At 47.8% G+C, this 18,926-nt stretch overlaps 1 protein-coding gene across 2 annotated transcripts in view; it reads left to right on the top strand.

Moving 5' to 3' along the window:
• IGHMBP2 (immunoglobulin mu DNA binding protein 2) overlaps positions 1 to 18,926 on the top strand; it is a 43,130-nt gene that overhangs the window by 19,625 nt on the left and 4,579 nt on the right. For both annotated transcript variants that reach the window (XM_080594715.1, XM_080594716.1), the window contains exons 8-12: positions 433 to 607; positions 10,402 to 10,584; positions 15,421 to 15,539; positions 17,275 to 17,369; positions 17,737 to 17,860. In XM_080594715.1, coding sequence (XP_080450841.1) covers positions 433 to 607; positions 10,402 to 10,584; positions 15,421 to 15,539; positions 17,275 to 17,369; positions 17,737 to 17,860 — 696 coding nt within the window. The remainder of the gene's footprint in view (positions 1 to 432; positions 608 to 10,401; positions 10,585 to 15,420; positions 15,540 to 17,274; positions 17,370 to 17,736; positions 17,861 to 18,926) is intronic.

The following is an 18,926-nucleotide window of genomic DNA, read 5'->3' as shown; positions in this document are numbered from 1 at the left end:
AAGCAATCTCAAGTCTGTCATCCTTCCAATTTTGGTTGGTGAGAACTTTTGTTTGCATTTGAGGGCAGAAGGAAAGTGGGTGTTCATTAGTGCTTTTGCTTTACTTTTGCTCTGGTGAAGTATTGGAGCATATTGTTCTGTTTATCAGCTGTGTTTCACTGCTGTTTTCAAAGATGCTTTGGAAGCTTCTGGCCCCAGATGCCAGGGCAAAAAAGGACAAACAGAAATTGGCAAAAACAACTCTGACACATACATGTAAATGTATATTTATTTGTCATCGACTGCAGAGCTGAATCTCTAAATCTCTGCAGAGAAACATCATTCTACCTCCCTCCCTCAATCACAAATAAAGCATGTAGGCTTTGTTTTAAAAATGTGTTGCTTGCTCTTCTGCGCTTCCCTGCTAAGCCGTGCACCTTGTCCTTTCATTAGGTGCTTCCTCGGATGGTCCGCTGAAGCTACTTCCTGAAGATCACTTTGATCTTGTGGTGATAGATGAGTGTGCACAAGCCGTGGAAGCCAGCTGCTGGATACCTCTGCTGAAAGCTCCCAAGTGCATCCTGGCTGGGGATCACAAGCAGCTTCCCCCCACCATCATCTCTCACAAGTAAGGAGCAGTTTGTGGCCACAGGTTCTCCTGTTTGTGCTTCTGGACACCTCGAGTTTCAAAACATTTCATTAATGTGATTATTCAGCAGTGTCCTCTATGGGCTGGGCTTGGTCACACGGCCAGAATTACATCAGACCTGTTTTACCCAGAGCCACTGCTTAAAGTTTAATGCACCTCCATCTGAGCAGGCTTTCTTATGGCACAAGGACATGACAGTTGTGTTACCTGCTGCTGACTCACGTAATAGCACAGCATTTGTAGTCAGCATGGCGCTGGAGAGCCTCCTTTTGTGCTGATAACTGCCTGCTGGGCAACCGCTCAAGGGCTTGTAAAGGTTTTGAGGTTGCAGACAGGGAGAGCAATTTGACAGGCAGCCTTTGGCCTCACTCAGGAGCTTTTGTGAGTTCTCCAAGGCGCGTGCACCTTGCCCACGAGGCTCTCGGATGTGCAGGAGCAGAGACATGGCTTATGGGAGCCTGCACATCAGATGAAGTTTTGTAGGCATGAGCATAGGTGGGTTGCCCTGGTAGAGGTGCTAAAGGAAACCTCAGAAACTGAAGGCAATTCTGTGCCAGATCCAGCTGTTTGTAATGGGAATGTAGTTGTCACACAGTGACAGGGACATGCGAGCCTTTGAAACACTGCTGTCCCCGTTCTGCATAGGGCTTCTGAGCTGCATCAGGGGCGTGATCCAGCAGCTAGATTGCCTGCCTTCTCTGAGGTTGCAGTTTGCCCATGTTCTGCATGCAATTGAGGCTTGTGTGTCCACAACAGAAAGGATCCTCCGTGCAAAAAGCAAGGCAGACAGGGAGGATGAATGCAATGAGGGCATTTGCACAAGGGGCAGGTGCTTTTGAGATAAAGAGCATGAGATGAGAGGATACTGTCCTGACTGGTACCGCTAGGGAAACTGATGGTGCTTTCAGCATGCTTATCTGCATCCTTCCATCAGCCATCTGAAATGTCCCCCAGCTCCGAAGAATTAAATGTGTTGAGCTTGCATTATTTGCTTTTGTTTTTTCCTTTAGTGAGAAGGAGTACTGTGCTACGCGCTAATACTGGATTACTCAAAATTGTGTATACTTTAATAGATGTTTTTCCTGAGAGATGTGTCATTAGCAGAGATATTTTTTTTTGATTCTGCTTGTTTATGAGCACTGTGTTTGAATTCGTGGTTTTCTCTGTTTTGCACTGAAACTTTCAGACTGGTTGGAAAAGTTGTTCAAAAAAGAGTTTAAAATACTGCATGTCAGCCATTGAAGTTAGTAAAATGGTCAGCAAACAGAAGTTGAATAAAAGCCAGAAATTCATAGATTTTTAAAATGTTTGTTTTTAAGAAAAATAATCTGTTTTTCTGTGTGAGGTTTTCTTCCACCTGGCAAGAAGGGTGGCCTAGTTTACCTTCTCTTTGCTGACTACAGGCTCTGTAGAGTGAATGTAGGCTCCTGCTCAGATTAATCCAAGTCTTCTCTTTCCTTTATTAAATTCTGCCTCTATGGTTCTGCATTTATTCATTTAACATATTAATGTGGGAGTTGGCCCACTGAGATGCTGCAACGCATTATCACACACACCACAGTGATTATAAAACTGCAATATGTACAACATGCACATTAAGAACAAGTAGTTTGTGGAAAAGACCCGTGGCTACTGCAAATTGCCTGTGCTTTGAGGGGGATACTCTGAACAGTACTTGGGAGCTTTCTGGTAGTTTAAAATATAAATGCAGGCATGTTTATCTAGCTCTAGATCTGGAATTACTGAACTGGCTTTGTGCACAAGTAGAGAAATAAGTCTGACTTCATAAACTTTCTCCTGCTTCCAAAAACTAATTAGCCAGATACATATCTATAACCTCACTTGAATTTTGAACAAGAGAAATGAAACATCCAAGGGAAGCAGCAGCTCAGCAGGTGCCTGAGAGATGGTGCAAATAATGATAAGGAGCTGCATCAACCTGGAGACAAAGGCCTGGTTTCTACCTGATGCACAAACGCTCATTGTTTTGCATATCTTTGCAGGTGAGAAGCACACTCCTACACGGTCTAGCAGAGTTATCTAGGTTGGTGAACTGCGCAAAAATGCCTGTCTGGAACCCCCCTCACCTTCTTGGCTTGGTGTTTATTTACTGTGGCTTTGCAGGCTGTCTCCCTGCGCCCAGGTTTTCCCCATCTGTAAGCTGGGAACAAGCAGCCTTCCCTCCATGCAGCAGCCAAATGGCTGGCCAAGGCTGGGGAGCTGGAGGGAGGCTGCAATCTGTGCTGAGTGAGCTGAGTTGTTCTTAACCTCGTCTTGAAAAGAGGTTAATAGTCAGGGGCTAGATGCAGGCTAGAGCAAGCTTAGGTCATGGTAGATCCTTGACTGCTTGCTGTAGGATGGATTTGGTTTCTTTTGGAATCAGATAACAAAACCATGCCCAGTAGAGAAGAGCTCCCTGTATAACGTACAAGGTAGTGCTTGGAGTAAGTTTCTATTTACTAAGAAGAAGAAATTTACAGTTTGGTCCTTCTAATTTCAGAGGTTTTTTTGTTGTTGGCTTTTTGTTGTTTTTTTGGAGGGCTGGGTGTTGGTTTTTTTGGTTGTTGTTTTTAAGTGCTGTGTTCACTTGTTTTGGGCCCAGTGCTCCTGCCACAGTAATGCTTATTTATAAGATCAGAAGCTTCAGTTGGATGAAAACACTCACCAAACACTTGCTGTGGTCCCAAAGCAACAGCTATTGGAATTGCCATGTGCTAGTGAAGCAGACAGGGTTGCCCAGCCCCAGGAACAGAGCCTAGAGACTTACTTCTCCAGGAGTAAGGCAAAATGTAGTAGAAATACCAAACCTTCTAGTATGGCTGAGTGTCTCTAACACTCAACTGATGTCAGTTTTGCCTGCTCTTTGAAACAAAACAGATTTTTTTCAGAAGAGCTCAGAAAACATTATACCACCTGCCCAGCTGCTTTCTTCTGCCCTCTCACTCACGATGGCTGATGTCAGGAGCCTTTGCTGGTGCTGCTTCATGGAGCTGACAGCAGGGAGCTCTTGTGTTTGGTAGGACCCATCTGCTGCAGATCTGCTGCAGATCTGCTGCACTTTTCTCTAACTCAATTTTGAGTTCATTTGACAGTGCAGTGGAAAGCTGCCACTAGTTTGCATCTCTCCTGCATTCACAAGGGAGCTTAATGTCCTCTTTCTCCATCAGAAACTGTTTTGCCCCTTAGATCCTACGGTTGCGACTTGGACCAAGCTGTTGAACCTTGCTGTTCCCATTGTTGTTCTTTAAAAAGAGCTTAATGGTTTTGTTTTCCTTCTGTATTTTTAAATCCCAGCTGCACAAAGAACTGGTATTTGTAAAATTAAGAGGGGGTGCTGGCAGAAGTCAGATCTTCTGGCTTTTCAACCTTGGCAGGGTTAACAACGATGCAGGGAAGCCAGTTGTTAGGTCAGCTCCCATCTCGTGGAGTAATCCCTTTTGGACCTTAACAATGTTTAGACACTGTGTCGCTCTGTGCCCTTCCTAAGTTAAATAGATTTAAAATAAAATAGGACAGAGAGACCATGTGTCTGAATCAATAGCGTTAGCAGTTCTGTATTTCAGCCTTACTTACCAATGAATTATGATCTGAAAAACTTGCTATGCAGAAAACATTATTGCGCAGGGCATCAGCACGTCCATGACCCAAGTGCTGCTCAGACACGACACCGATGCCCTGCTCAGCCTCGTAAACAGCTGAGTTTTGGAAGATAAAGTGCAAAAAGCCAAGCTGACTTCAGCTTACACGGAAGAAATACAGGCTGGGCTTGTAAATGCTGCTGCTCTCCAGGCAAGCCTCTCTGCTCTTAGGTTAAAAGGCAAAGCTGCTGCAACGCTGCTGGCAGTGCAAGCCAGTCTTCTCTCAGTTTCCCGAATAACTCCTGAAATCCTTTAGCTAATGTGAAGGAAATCCATCAAGGTGTGGAAGTCCTGGAGATCTTCAGCTCCGTAAAAGTAGGTAACAAAGCTGAAACCTGAGTTTATGCCTACGCTCTGGGAAAAGCCATCATATGAATTCAACCAGAATAGTGGCCACAAGAGAAGCTGCACAGGAGGGAGCCAGAGGAAACACATCTTTCTGAATTAAGCTGCTTGTACAGCTTTCTGTATTAATTACTTTTTAGTACGTTAGTTTAAGTGTTGGAGGACTCCAGCTAATATTCCACTGTATTAGGCATGGTATATAATGAAAGACAGTCTGTGTTATGATATGAAGAAATAGTTTAAAGGGACAAGAAGAATTATTTTCCCCACTTCATACAGGAAATCTGTGATGGCTTCAAGGCCTGAGCGATATCTCTTGAGCCCCAGCCTGGCATTTGTCTGTGTGCCCATCTTTCCTGTCCTTCCCCTCACTGCTAAAAGCTGGAATCTTGTTAAATAAAATGATTTAAAATTGGACATTTTAAAGCTTTGATCGTTGATCAGATGATCGACTGGAACGACTGAGAATGTAGAAAAACAAGTGGAAAATGAATTTCAACTGGAAAATAAAGCTTTCTGAGCTATTTATGGCTTTACCTTTCATCTCAGTGGGAGCCCCTGGTGGCAGTTCCATAGATCTTAATTGCAGGTGGGTACACTCGTAGGTATCGACTTCCATACAGAAATCAGAGTGGATGCTCCTCAGGCAGGCACTGATCTGCAGTCTTCCTTCTAGACCTTGCCACTGCTTGGAAACAGTGAAATTTGCCTCTTTTCTACCCAGGGTACCATCACATCCTTCATCTCTGCAGTCTCTGTAGAGCAGAGGGTTCTTAGACAGACTGAATCTGCAGAGGGTTTAAATAGTGTGGTATAGAGTATTTGTCCTGTGGGAAAAAAAGAAAAAAAAAAAACAAAAAACTGGGATGGCACATGTCATGCTGGTGGAAAGCAAAGCTGTGTAATGCTCAGCAAAAGGAGCTTTTCTTTCAAGCTCTGTTGTTGTGTCCTGAAAACCCCCAACAAGCCTGTGATGGAGAGGATGTACAGCGAGGTCCAGCTGGAGCAGCTGACAGAATTTGGCTCAATAGCCCTCCTCATGAAATGCAAAAGCTAACAAATCTTGATCAATTAGAACAACTTACTTTGAGAAATCCAATTACTTTTCAAATAAACGCCTTTAAAAATGAGTAGCTCTTTTCCTTTACACATCTGAACTCCAGCCTTGTTTTTAATTGCTGCCTGAGTGAAAGCATTTGCTTTATTGACCAGGGTGAGGATCACAGCTCTCCTCTTTGCAGCACAGCCCCTTCCCCACTCGAATAAAGCAGAGGCTGGAGAGCATTGCTTTGTGCTTTTCCCAGCTGTGGCCCCTGCAGGCTGCGAGACGCAGCGCGAAGGCGGCTCCGTCCTACCTCCATGCTGTTGGGTTTTTCCAAGGATTAATTAAGGAGCCCAATCATCCGCCAGCTCCCTCTTTGGTTAATGGAAATAGATAAGCTATTTCCAGGGATGATTCATGCCGAGGACTCAAATCCTTCCACCTACCTTCCTCTTCTCCTCCATTGATGACAGCAGACCTGCAGTGGGTGGACTCCTATTTTCGGGGCCTCAGTGCAGGGTCTAAAGTTAGCCGGGATGAATCTGGGCTGACAGAAGGATCATCTGTTACTACCGGGTGTGAAGTCAGTCCTGCCCAAGTGGGAAGCCTCTGTGAAACAGGAGGGCTTTTATACTTTCTACATGCCATACTGCAAGCACGAGCAGATGAGCAGGCTGTCCCCCAGCTTGTGCTCAGCGCAGGGAGCTGGGCCCTGTCTGGTGTAACTACTTTTTTGTTACCTGCTTTTTCTTCCACACGTTCAGCATTTATTCAATTATTTTTTTTTTCCATTTGAGGAAAAGGGATTTTCGGTGGGGGGGTCTGCGGGATGCACTTTTTTCGTGCTTTTTGAGGTAGCTCAGGATGCAGAGCAGAAGACGTTTTGCTCCTGTTGGGTTTTCTTGTCTCCCCCACTCACACCTTACAAACCTTGTACCTAGATCTTGTCCATGTTGGATGTGTTTCCTCTGAAAGGGCTCCCAGCAATAGCAAATACCCGTCCCTGCCTGTCCCCCTCTCAGCAGCCTTCCTCAAAGCTCACTGACATCAGCTTCAGGCCTCACACTGGTTTTTGGCCTGGTCCCAGGGCGCTTCTCAATTTCCAGACACTTTCTGCTGTCTGGCAGGAACATTTGTTTTCCTTGTTTTCATTTTAGTCCTCATTCCTTCCTTTTCTGACATCCTAGTTAATTTGTTTCCATATCAGGGCTTTGACTTATTTATTTGTTTTTACTCTCTTCGGACACCTGCAGATACTTATCAGACCTCTTGTTCTCAGCTAGTGTCTTAGACAAGCCCAGGAATATTTTGCTTTCTTGTTTGTTAGCAGTCGGCCTGGATGCCTCCACCATCCAAAACCCCTGTGCTAGACCTCCAGAATAACTTTGCTGAATTGCACATCAAGGTCAAAATGGATTTGCTTTCAATTTCTCATGGAAGAGAAAATGTCAGGCCTAGGTTTTCTTTGCTAGCCTCTGCAGCTGGAAATAACAAGCTACCCTCCTCCCTCATATTTGTAAGGATTAAAAAAAAATAAATCCACAATATCCAGAGAAAAGGGGAGTTCTGGACGGCCTCACTTACTACTACTACTACTTTACGTCTGTTTGTGAAACTTCTTAAATCTATACCAGGATAGAAAATCTCAGAGCACAAACCGGAGGACAGCTAATACGCTGCATGTCCACAGCAGCCTCGGCCTGTTTCTGACATCCTAGAGCTCTTGAGGTAGGCAAACACAATAAAATCCTGTTATTTATCCTTCTCCAGACTTTGCTGTCTGAACTTGGTGATACACAATGGGAATCAGAGTGTCTTACAGAGGAGACCAGCTATCCAGAGGGTGAATAAGGAATGATGTAATGTGACTGAAGGTACAGCTCCATCCCCCCATGGGAAACACTTCCCATTTACTCCCCCAGTAGAGATCATTTGTTACATCGACGTGGCAGGCTCCTCACGCCCAGCCCATAAAGGATATTTCACACCATGGTGGGCACAAGAGCCTTTGAACTACTTGGTTCCACTTGGCTGCAGCTGTCACTGTTAGCCTTACCTGTAAAGAGCAGCACACAGCAGCAGGGCCTCATCCTCCCTCTTTGGGATCCATCCTGGTAGCCACAGGAAGGCGTATTCAAGCCAAGTGCAGCCTTTTCCTGCATGTGAACCAAGGCAAAACCAGGTTAACAGCAAACACTGACTTCTGTGGGCTTGTTTGGGTAATCTTGGTGTTTCTATCTTTACTTTATGTATTTTAAAGCAGATGTTTTCTGAGTATCAGGAATGTGGTTCTGTCTCTCCAACCTCCTATCCGTTTCATACCTTAAACAACCAACAATTAAAAGCTTTTGCTCTGTGCTGCGTTATTTTGTTGGCCTAGGGATCAGCCGTTGCAGGAATTAACTGAGCTGTAAATAATAGGAAACTTATTAACAGGTGAAATATTCGTGAGCAGTTTAATATCCTCATTATTAATTCAACATATAACCTCATGTAGATCCCTGCGGTGAAACCTGTGCTGTTAGTGTATAGAAGAGTGCTATTTCCAGGGCTTGCTGTGAGATTTAATCCCTCCCCCATGCATTATTGTATATCATTAGAAGAAACCCTTCAGAATGTTTGTTGTTAAAAACCACTGCTTTTTTTTTTTCCTGCTGGTTCTGCAGAAGAGTCAGCTTTAGACCTGCAAGAACTTGTGAGCCAGGGGAGGAGAGTAAAGGACAAAAGCAAAGGGGAGATACCTGGGGAGATACCAGCACGGGATGAACAAGGTCTGGGGTCTCTGCAGGGAGTCCCGTCAGCATGTAGGCTGGACACAAGGCCACAACACAGGTCCAGCATCCATCCAGCAAAAAACATGGGATCCAAGTGCCCTACGAGGTATGTCCAGCAGGCAGAGACAGGACATAACTCAGCAGGAAGGGAAGGCAGCTCGCAGCTCTGTGCCGGTGCCTTTCCTTGCTGGCAGGGCCGGGGGATAGCAGAGAGCCACACTGCTTCCTAAATTGCTGTGTTTCAGGAGCAGCACAGGGGCTGGGAAGCTGTAAAGGCTTCACGGCCAGCCTCAGCAGGGGCCATGGTCATCAGCAGGACACAACACGGCTGGAAGCCGCTGTCACGTAACCCCGAATATCCTTACTGCACCCCTGCCAGCCCTTCTCCCAGCCTCCGTGGCTGTGTATGTTGTTCAATACTCATTATGTTAAAACAGTCTTTGAAAAGCAGCGCTGTCTCCGAAATCCTGCAGCCGTGACCGTTCGCAGCTTATGATCCTTTTTTTATTATTTTTTTTTTCCCTGTGTGCTGCATTCTACAATCTAGCAAGGAGGAGGGCTAACGAGACTCGACTTCTCTCCTCGGAAAAATCTACCCTCGATTTTCCCTTCTGCAGTTTTAATGAATTTGCAGTCTCTTGATATATTTACCAAGCTCGCCGTTAACGTGACAGAGCTGGCCGGCGCAGCAAACAAGGCGCTCGCCGTGGGGCTGTGTATTGATGCCGCGCTTCCCCGCAGCAGTAATTGGATGCGTGCTGTGCCCCCCGGCCTCGACAGAAACAATTTTGCCGAGCTGTTCCCTGTCATCATTTCATCATTGCTGTGCTTGTTCTGTGTGTTCTGGGAGCAAGCAGAAACCCTCACCGTGAACCATGAGTCTCGGACGAGACTCAAAATGCTCAAAACGTGTAATTCTCGCACCGCGATTCCTCTCCTCCTTCCTCAGACAGCACTGGCAAACCCTTTCTGTACGGCGAAGAGAAAGCAATTAGGCTCCTGAAAGGCTTACTTCATTAGCAGGTTTATTAATTTGTGTCGCCGGGAACTTTGCCATAAGTGAGGGAGTGTTGGTTTTCTTGATGGGTCGTAAAGCAAATGTTAAAAACCTCGGTCTGGGGTGAGCAGCTGAGGGGTAATGAGAACGCTTGCATGTCAAGTGTCTCGATAAAACACCAGTAAGATCTGGCTGTGCTGACACCAAATGTTTTAAGATGCTTGTAGGGTCAAGCTGTAGTAATAATGCATTAGGTGATCCTGGTGCCACTGCTGAGCTAGGGGTAACGTGAGTACAGCGTTAGGCTGACCGACGTGGTACCCAGAGCTTGTCTGAGGAGCGCGAGGATGTTGACGAGATGAGCTTACAGGTTAAGAGTATTTTGTTCTGGAGTTGTTTACCCACACTGGGCATCCTGACCCCTCTTACTCCAACCACACAGAGCGGATCTGGGTGTGAGAACTGGCTGCTCCAGGCGGGGATGGCTCCTAAACCATTTGTGTCTCTCGCATTATGGTGGCAATGCAAGCAGACTTTGCCCTGTGGGAAAGGGAAGCAGGCATCTCTCCATCCCGACACGTTCAGACCGATCTGGTTATCTGTGAAATTCTGTCCCTGAGGGCTTCACCCTGCTGGGGACCCCACGCTGGGGATGCTGCAGCCTTCTCCTGCTCCCTCTCCACTCCCCACTGGCACCCAAGTGGAACACACGAGGAAAGCGAGGGAGGTAAAACCATCCCAGCAAGGGGCAGAGACACACGAGGGTGCTCAGCAGGGTCCAGAACATGTATCCACGGTACTCTGATAGCATTGCTGCCTCACACTTTCAGCACTGATGGGCACTGTGTTCAGTTCCAGCTGCATCACTGTCATGGCTGTGTCCGTATCAAGAAGATGCTTATTGATTCTTTAGTGCAAACAGGGTTAGATTCATACAGACACCTAGACTCCACTTCTGACTTGCTTTTCCCATGCAGGGCTGCTGCCAGCGGCCTTTCACTCAGTTTGATGGAGCGTCTTATCGAGAGGTACGGGGAGAAGATTGTGAAGATGCTGACGGTGCAGTACCGGATGCACGAGGCCATCATGCAGTGGGCTTCCTCGGAGATGTACAGCGGCCGGCTCACTGCTCACCCGTCAGTAGCCCAGCATTTGCTCAAGTAAGTGACTTTTTCCTTGGTGGTGTAGCTGAGCAGAGATGTCTTTTTCATCCCGGTGCATGTGGGGTTTGTCCCTTTCCCCATGATGGAGCTTTCCATTCCTCCCTGCGATGGCATTTCTCTTTCGTCCTTTATTTCATTGAGGAAACATTGATTGGGGGTGGGGGAGCTGTCCTTTTTGCTTTGTAACAAGAAGCCATGCAGAATTATCTTCCATTTCCTCCGTTGGTAGGATAAATGATTATTATCATTGGTATGATAAGTGATTAAATAAAATCCTTTTGCACCTGCTGACAAAATACAAAGACCTGACCTGCGGTGGGATGACCCCAAGCAGCATTTCCCTGTCTCAGACTTTCACTTAGGGTAGGGCCAGACGCTGACTTTTACTGTTTTTCCACATATCCAAGCAATTACATGGACCACCGTGTCCCCCATCTGTGGTCCCAGAATTGACATCAGAAAGATGAGAAAGCAAGATTCCCTTTCTGGCTTGGATAGTTTTACTGCCAAGCCAGCACCTGAGGCAGGTCTGACAGCATCAGATCCTTGTCTGCAACACTCCTTGTCTGCAACGCTTTACCGTTCCTTTGGTAATTCAGAGGAAATGACTAGCGTTTCTTTTCCATTGCATCCTGGGACCAGCAATTGTTTGCCAACACATGCTGTGACTGTCAATAATTGGTGCTTTTTAAAACTGCACTCAGCAGAATTCTTGGGAGGTGAACGGGAAAACATTAATTCTCTCTGTTGGGCTTGGAGAAGCACAAAATACCACAGTGCCTGTCTGCGTAGTGCTTTTGTATTTTTAGCAGTGCTTTTTTTTTTTTTTTTTTAATGCAGGAGTAGGAGTTGGAAAAATTGAAATTCCCCTAGAATCTCTCCATTTCACAGTGGAAATGGAAAGAGATAGCAGGAGTTGTTTTGGACAGAGACAGCTGGAGAGGCCATCTTGTTCTGCTCATTTCATAATTATCTTACTTGTGAACAATGCAAACAATAGTGTGAGATAGGAACCTGTGCCCAGACAAGAAGAACAAGCTTTGTGTTTGAGACAGCCCCGACACCCTCATCTTCATTTGCTGCAGCCAGTGTGGGGATTTCTACATGTGTCAGCATGCTCTGCATCAGGGCTTCAGCTCAACTTACATCAGAGAACCTATGCTGAATAATGTCATGGTTTATATATATTTTGTATGTATATATATATATATATATGTAATTATATAGGTGTGTGCAGTGAGTTCTTTAAGTAAAAAGGCTTCTTTCTGATGGTTCATCTCTGCCCAGAGCTCAGCTGAGATGGACAGGACTCATTCAGTGATGTTTTAGCCACGAGGATCTAATTCCAGGACTGGTGCCGTACAAAATGCACTTCTCAGTTGTTCTTGTTCCTTGACATGCTTATTTTCCCATTTAGCTTCACAGATTAAAAATAGCAGCTAATGAGAAACCCCAGGCAAAATGGTTTGAACCCGTTAAAATAGGAGCTAATTGAAAAGTTGAAGTTAGCGTACTGTTATTCTGATGAGCTGGCTAATTTTTATGGTTGATAAAGGAGTGAATGTCTTTCTTCCCAGCCCACAGGACAGCTTTGTCCCTGCTCAGGGCCCTTTCCTGCAGATATCGATGTCTAAGCCTGTAATCAAATCTGCCAGCCCACAGCCCTGCTGACATATCGCATGAATGCAGCAGTCTTCAGTTCAGGCACTAGACCACATAAAATTTCTGTGGTTTTGTATAAGACAGATAATGCAGGGCCTTGATACTGGACCACAGTCCTCTTATATTTAGGTTGCTAGTACAAATTATTTCGTGGTATTTGTGACTACCTCCTCTCTTTTGCTGACTTAGGCCAAATGATTTGCTTAATGCAGTACCTGAGCGAGAAATAAGCAAGTTTTTTCTCTCTGGTAGTTCAAAGAAAACCTCTCTTACAAGCAGAAATATCCTGGGGAAGGCTCAGGAGTGCCCACAGGAGTTACCTGCTCCTACTGAAGAGCAGTCAAACCCTGGGCTGCAGCTGCAATAGCATTTACCCAAACTCTGGCTTTGTGGCTTTTTGTTACCTCCTTCCTAAGGGCTGGTGGCCGATGCTCGAGGAATCTGAGCAGTCCTGAAACACGGTGCAAAGAGCGGGATTTCCATCTCTGCTGAACGCATTTTGAGGTATTCCTTTGAAGAAAGATCTGAGGTGATTTAGACCATAATCACCGTGGCCTTTCTCTGAAGAGCATCGTTGATGCAAATCTCGTCTCCCCTACCTGAAGCAAAAACACGAGGCTTTGAAAGAACTGCAGCTCTGCTCTGAATGACTTCCTATTTCCTTACCAACTTCTGCTCTGACTTCAGAGGCACTTGGTCTGTGATCTGCTAGGGATTTCTCCAGCACCATTTTTTCTCATAGAAGGGAACTTTGTTTTCCTGCAGTGTCTTTTCGGGGGGGAGTATTTCCAAAGGAGCAAAACCTTCTTCCCACATCCCCCTTCCTTCTGAAATGGGTGATGAAGCACATTAGAAACCCCCACACATCTCCGGAATAAAGTCCAAGAGGCTGCAAGCAGTATTTTCCAACATTCAAAACATTTGTGACTCAATCTGTGAGAAACTGGTTTGAGAATCACCAGCAGCTTCTGCTGTCAGTTTTTATCTAAGTAAAGTGCTGGGTGTTCTTTCTCTTAGCACATTTTTGGGGGCCAGCACCCTCTCACTGATGGGGAAAATGGGGGAACCCCTCCTAGTAGGACCCTCAGAAGCCAGAATGCCCCAACTCACCTAGCTGGGATCAGCTCCTCCCGGACAAAGCACAGGGTCCCTGGATGCCCCAGGGCAGCACACTGAGCCTGGATCAAGTGTCTGGCTGCATGGATGACTGAGTTTATCCTTGAAGGGCAAGAGTCTCTCCAGGAGCAAAAATCCATCCCCGGGTTAAACCACAACATTAAACCACAACAGCACCAGAGATCTTTTCTCCAAGGTAACAGCTGGCTCTGTTGCAATCTCTTAAAAAAGAGTGAATTCTTCTCTCCCCTGCAAGATTTATGTAGGTAGTTACTCCTCTGAAGCAACATTCCCAGGGTTGAGGTTGTTCCTGGCACCGAGAGATGCTACGAGGTCTTCCTGTGGCCACTACAAGCAGATAAAAGAATCAGGATTTTCTACGTGGAGACCTCAACTTTTGCTCAAAGCGAATCTGCACAGACCTGGACCGTGGCAGGACAGCAAGCGGGCAGGTACAAAGGAGATGGGAAGCCTGCTAGATTTGATGTTACAAAGAGAGGAAGACAAACTGTAGCGTGCTGCACAGGGGAGGAAGCCCTCTAATGTGGGACTGAAGGTGGCCCTACTCCAGAGGAGATCATGGAGAGGGAAGCTGGGTGCTGATCCCTGTGGTTCTTGGAAATGGGGAAGGTATCTTTGCCTCTCTTTAAATCCCGTCACCAGGCAGAGGCAGCCAGTCCCCAAAGCTGGGGATGAGCTCTTTCTTTGGGCTTCTGCTCACTGTAGGAGTGGGCAAAGTGCACCCTGGGCACTTTTGCAGGGCTTTGGCTCCCCATCATAGCTGTGCTGGTCTCTGTACTTCACAGCCATGCATTACAACAGCACTAGCTTTGAGACAGCAGAAAAATGAGTTTCAGTCAGGAGAGGAGACTCTTGTTGTCACTGGAATGAGTAATGTCCAGAGTCCGTGGGAAACGGGGCAGTCAGAGGCATACAAATGCAGAGGAGCAGACACGCAGTGCTGGGAGTCCTGAGGAGGAGAGGCTGCAGGTGGAACTGGAAACTGGCTTTGCCCTCACTTCCCTGCCTGTCATTTGGAGATAATCCTCCTCTTCGATGGCTTGCCGTCTGCCATTTTTATTTGCAAGGCTCTCCAGAGTCACAGCTCTCCTTGACTAGCACGTGAAGCACCGTAACACCTTGTTTCAGAGCTCTCCTGCCACCTCTGGGCTTTCTCTTCCTGCCCTCCATCACCAGTCCTCTTCCTAGGCTGTAAGTTCAGCAAGCAGCTTTCTTGAATAAGAAAATACAGTTTATTAAATTTCGTTATTTTCTTTTGAATGCAGAAGCTTTAGATGTAGAAAGGATGTGAAAATCCAATTCCTCTGTGGTTCCCTGTGCTGCACTTTCTTGTCTTGCCCAACAGCACTGCTGTCAAATCTCCGGTAATGCTTCTTTCCCCTCCGAGAGCAGCTGCCACGTCTCCCTAGGCCTGCGTATCTTTCCTGTTTGAGGTCATTTGAGTGAGATGCTGCCACCCACACACCCTGCCCCTGCCTACAGCAGCTGGGCTGTGCAGCAGAGGCACTGAGAAAGCTCACGGCGCTGCTGGCTGACCCGCGCCAGCCACCCCACAGCCCCTCGTCGGCGTTTGGGGAGTACTTTAAAGGACGATCCCGCAGCGCAGAGCGATAAAGGCTTCTCAGCTGTGGCTTCCTGGCATTGCCAGACTTCCCTGGGGCTTTGGGACTTCCTCTGCTGGTGGCTGTGGTTGCAGTCCTGGCACTGAACCCAGGAAGTCTGGCGATAAAAGCCTGAGACCCCCCCCAGAGCTAAAGGGCCCTGCCCAGTTACCGCTGTACGTGGAAGGCTCTTCGGTAGCATCACTGCCAGCACAAAGGGGACCACAGCTTGGAGAGACACAAAGTGGGGGGGATCTCAGTTCTCAGATGGCGGTGGTTGATCCACAGCCTTGTCCCTGGGAAGCAATACCCAGCTGTGTTTTCCCCCTTGCCCTTGCTTCGTTGCTGGGAGGAGTAAGCAGCCAGACAAACGATGGCCCTTTTGGCCTGATTCCAGTGCTGTCAGCTGGCCCTTTCCCAACACCTTTTGCAGGGACCTGCCGGGGGTCACCTCCACGGAAGAAACCACAATCCCCTTACTGCTCATCGACACCGCTGGCTGTGGCCTGCTTGAGCTGGAAGTGGAAGACGAACAGTCCAAGGGCAATCCAGGTACCGCTGTTTTGGGAAAACTGGCCTTGCAGGAATTCATCGAGGTCCTCAGCCTCACGGCTTAGTCACGGTCCTGAGATGCTCCCCCTGAGATGCAGGTAGGGCCCCCAGGGAGCCAGGCAGTGGTGGCAGTGGGCGGCCGCGCTGGCTGCCTTGTTCCCTCGCAGAGACCTTTCTCCGAGCAGAGGCAGAGCTGAGGGCTAGGGCAGGGTGGGGAATCCCTGCAGCAGATACCTCACACAAGGTAAATAATACTGAGCACGGCACGAGGCTGTTGCAGAGAGGCTGTAGATGTGGCTCAGAATTGCCTCCCATTCATCTGCTGCTTTCATAAAGTCCCACGTGGCTGTTCTCCATGAATCTTCCCGAGACACCGAGCTTCCTGTGTTTTTCTGGCTTAAAAAATAGGTTTCATTATAAAGATTGAGTGTGAAGTCAGGCTCCATAGCCATTCTCATAAAGCAGGAGAAAATATGAAAATGAAGATGCTACCTCCTTTGCGTCCCTGCATTCACAGCAGGCTGAATGGATGTGATCTGCTATTCGGGGATGCTGCTCGTGCTCCTCTACACTTAGTCCGGCTGGATAGTGCTTGAGAGGCTCGTGGAGGGCCTTGGCCACCCCTGCGCACCACACGACACGCTTTCCCCAGTGGCTGAGCCACAGGCTTCTCTAGCCAGTCCCTCTCATGCGGCCAAAGAGAGCATTTGGCAACGCTGCTGCCTGCTTCAGGAATTCATTTGGTTTCCCTGCCGGTGCAGACCTAACACCACCAACAACAGATTTCTGAGGTTCCAAGTCCCTCTCCGACAAGACAGGGAAAACAGACTGTAAAATACAAAGGCAGTTTATTACCAGTTTGATTATCCTTTTCGTGAAAATCCACTGGTGTTTTAGTGCCTCTCATTTTCTCGTGCACCAATTCCCGTGGCCCCACTGAGACAGAGAAAGGCTCTTGCCCCCAGACGGAGATCTAGAAAAACTTGTTCAGGGATTCTAAGCAGGGGATTAAATGCAAGTCTCCCAAAATTTGGCAGGCTGCAGGTTCTGGATTTTTATACACGTGTTTTGCTGCGAAAGATGGTAAAGGCAGTCTGGCAGATAAACCAGTGAGATAGTTTACACTCATATTTAGCTTGGCCTTGTTAGATCTCTCTGAGGCAGCCACCAGCCTGAATAGCGAGCTGTTTGTGGCAGGCTGTCTGCAGAGTCTGGAAGCTCTGAGCCCACAGGTCTGAGCATGAAGGTTGTTTCTGTGACCACGGGGGTGGGCTGAAAAGTAAAATAAAACAAAAAGCTGGACTTCTTTCCACTGCAGCCTAGAGAAGTAGATTTGCAGTGAGGTCCAGGGTCTCACTTCAGAGGGAGACTGATCTCTTGCCTGGATTATTGTTATCTCTTGGATTAAGGCGGAAGGGCCAGGGAAAGCTGGGGCTGTTCAGAAAGCTCTCTTCCTAAGTGTGAACGTAGACAGCTGGTGACTTGGCAAGGCAAGAAGCAGGCAGGGTGCAGCTCCAGGAGCGGGGCTGCGTAGCACATCACCATCTGTCCAAGCAGGCCGGGCTGGGAATTGTTGCTCCCATGCAGTGCTGGACCACAGGCAGTTCTTGCCTTGGTCTTTCCTCCCTGTTTAAGAGGAGGTGGGCAAGCTTCTCCAAGCCACAGCACTCCCAAGCTGTTGGTTTCAGCAGCCTGAAACCATTCCCATCACTGTCCCTTCTGCTTTGTGCCCTAGGAGAGGTGCAGCTGGCCGGTTTGCACATCCAGGCTCTGGTGGAAGCTGGTGTGAAGGCACGGGACATTGCTGTTGTAGCCCCCTACAACCTCCAGGTGAGATGACCCTCTCGCAGCATCCCCTCTCTTTCCCCACGTGCACCGTAGCGGATTCAAACCTTGACACTTCGAGGCAGGATCCCAAAATATCCTCAGAGGGAGGAAGGTGGAAGTCAGAAGCAGAAGCCAAATTACATAATAAGCTTTTATGGCCAACTTCTCAAAATTTAAGCAACTCAAGGCCACGGAGGTGGTGTCAGAGAGCTGGGTTATTTTCCACTCCCAGCATCAGGAGCCAGCACTTGGGAGATGCAAGCACTCGTCCTTGTGGATTTGAGAGGAAGGCACTTCTCCAGAGCAATGTCATTTTAATGCTTTTCACCCAAGGCTTTTCTTTAAACGTGATGTATCTCATCTTTTCCAGGTGGACATGCTAAGAGAACACCTTTGCCACAGGTACCCAGAGCTGGAAATTAAATCAGTTGATGGTTTCCAAGGGAGAGAGAAGGAGGCAGTGGTCCTGTCGTTCGTGAGATCCAACAGGAAAGGTAAGAGTTTGCTGCTGAAGAGTAACTCCATGGGGAATGGGGAAGAAATGGGAACTGTGTGATTGCTGAAAGGTCACTGGTCTCGTTGCCAAGCGCTGTGGTTAAGTTTCAATTCTGACTGTCTCTAGCACTTCGCTCTGCACCAGTTTACTGGCAAGAAGCTTCCATTTCAGCTTTTTTTTTTTTTTCTTTAAATGAACACATTTGCTGTCACAATTGTAGAGGAAGGCTCCCATGCCAGGCAGCAGGTAAAAAGGCAGCCAGGACTGCTTAGTTTGAAGGTTTCCAGAATTGAGGCCTCAGAAATGATTGAAGTGGAGTCCCAGGTGTGGCACGTATCAGGTTAGCACCACGCTTGCTGGAGTGCTGATGGCTTCATGCAGAAGGTGGAAATCCGTGGGGCTTGGAGACTATTTCGGGTCGCTCACTCGAAGAAAGTAGGAGCTGGCATTGCAAGTCACGCACAGAAAATGCTCCTTTTGGAAGCGAAATCTGGAGCGGAAAATCGAGTTCTTCCTTATCGGTGGCTGCAGTGGAAGTTAATAGCTGGAAAAAAGCTGCAGCCCCGGAGCCACCAGGCTCCTGTGCAGAGCCATCAGCCCGTGCCGCAGGGTTTTGTGGCAGCCAGCTCAAGCAGAGGGCACGTGTGGGATCGCCCCCCCGAACCACCTCTCTCCCCCGAGGGGTTCGCTGCCCTTTTCAAACCCAAAACGAGACACATCCCTCGCTGCACTGACTCGGCCGCTAATGCCGCTGAAGCCGAGACACCCAGCGTGTGCTGGGGGGGCTGATGTCTGGAAGAAAAAAAGGGGAAAGGATGCATGGAAGGGGGAGGTGGTTTGGTGTTTTTAAAGAAAGCCTGGAGCAAGAAAAGCAGCACCGGGGGGAGGATGGAGGTGGGGTGCAGGACTAAGAATAGTCTTCATTCATGAGTGACTCACCTCGCCTTTGCTTAGTGGCTCAGCGGGAGCTGGTTGTCCTCTCCGAAGGATGTGGCCCCCAGCCCCGTTCTGGTGCACAGCGAGCAGACAAAGCACAGCCCAGTCCCTTTCCTGGGGCACAAGCA

This window comes from Anser brachyrhynchus (genome assembly GCF_964034855.1).
Source record: "Anser brachyrhynchus genome assembly, chromosome: 5".
Taxonomy (NCBI): Eukaryota; Metazoa; Chordata; class Aves; order Anseriformes; family Anatidae; genus Anser; species Anser brachyrhynchus.
This window is presented reverse-complemented; position numbering and strand designations above follow the sequence as displayed.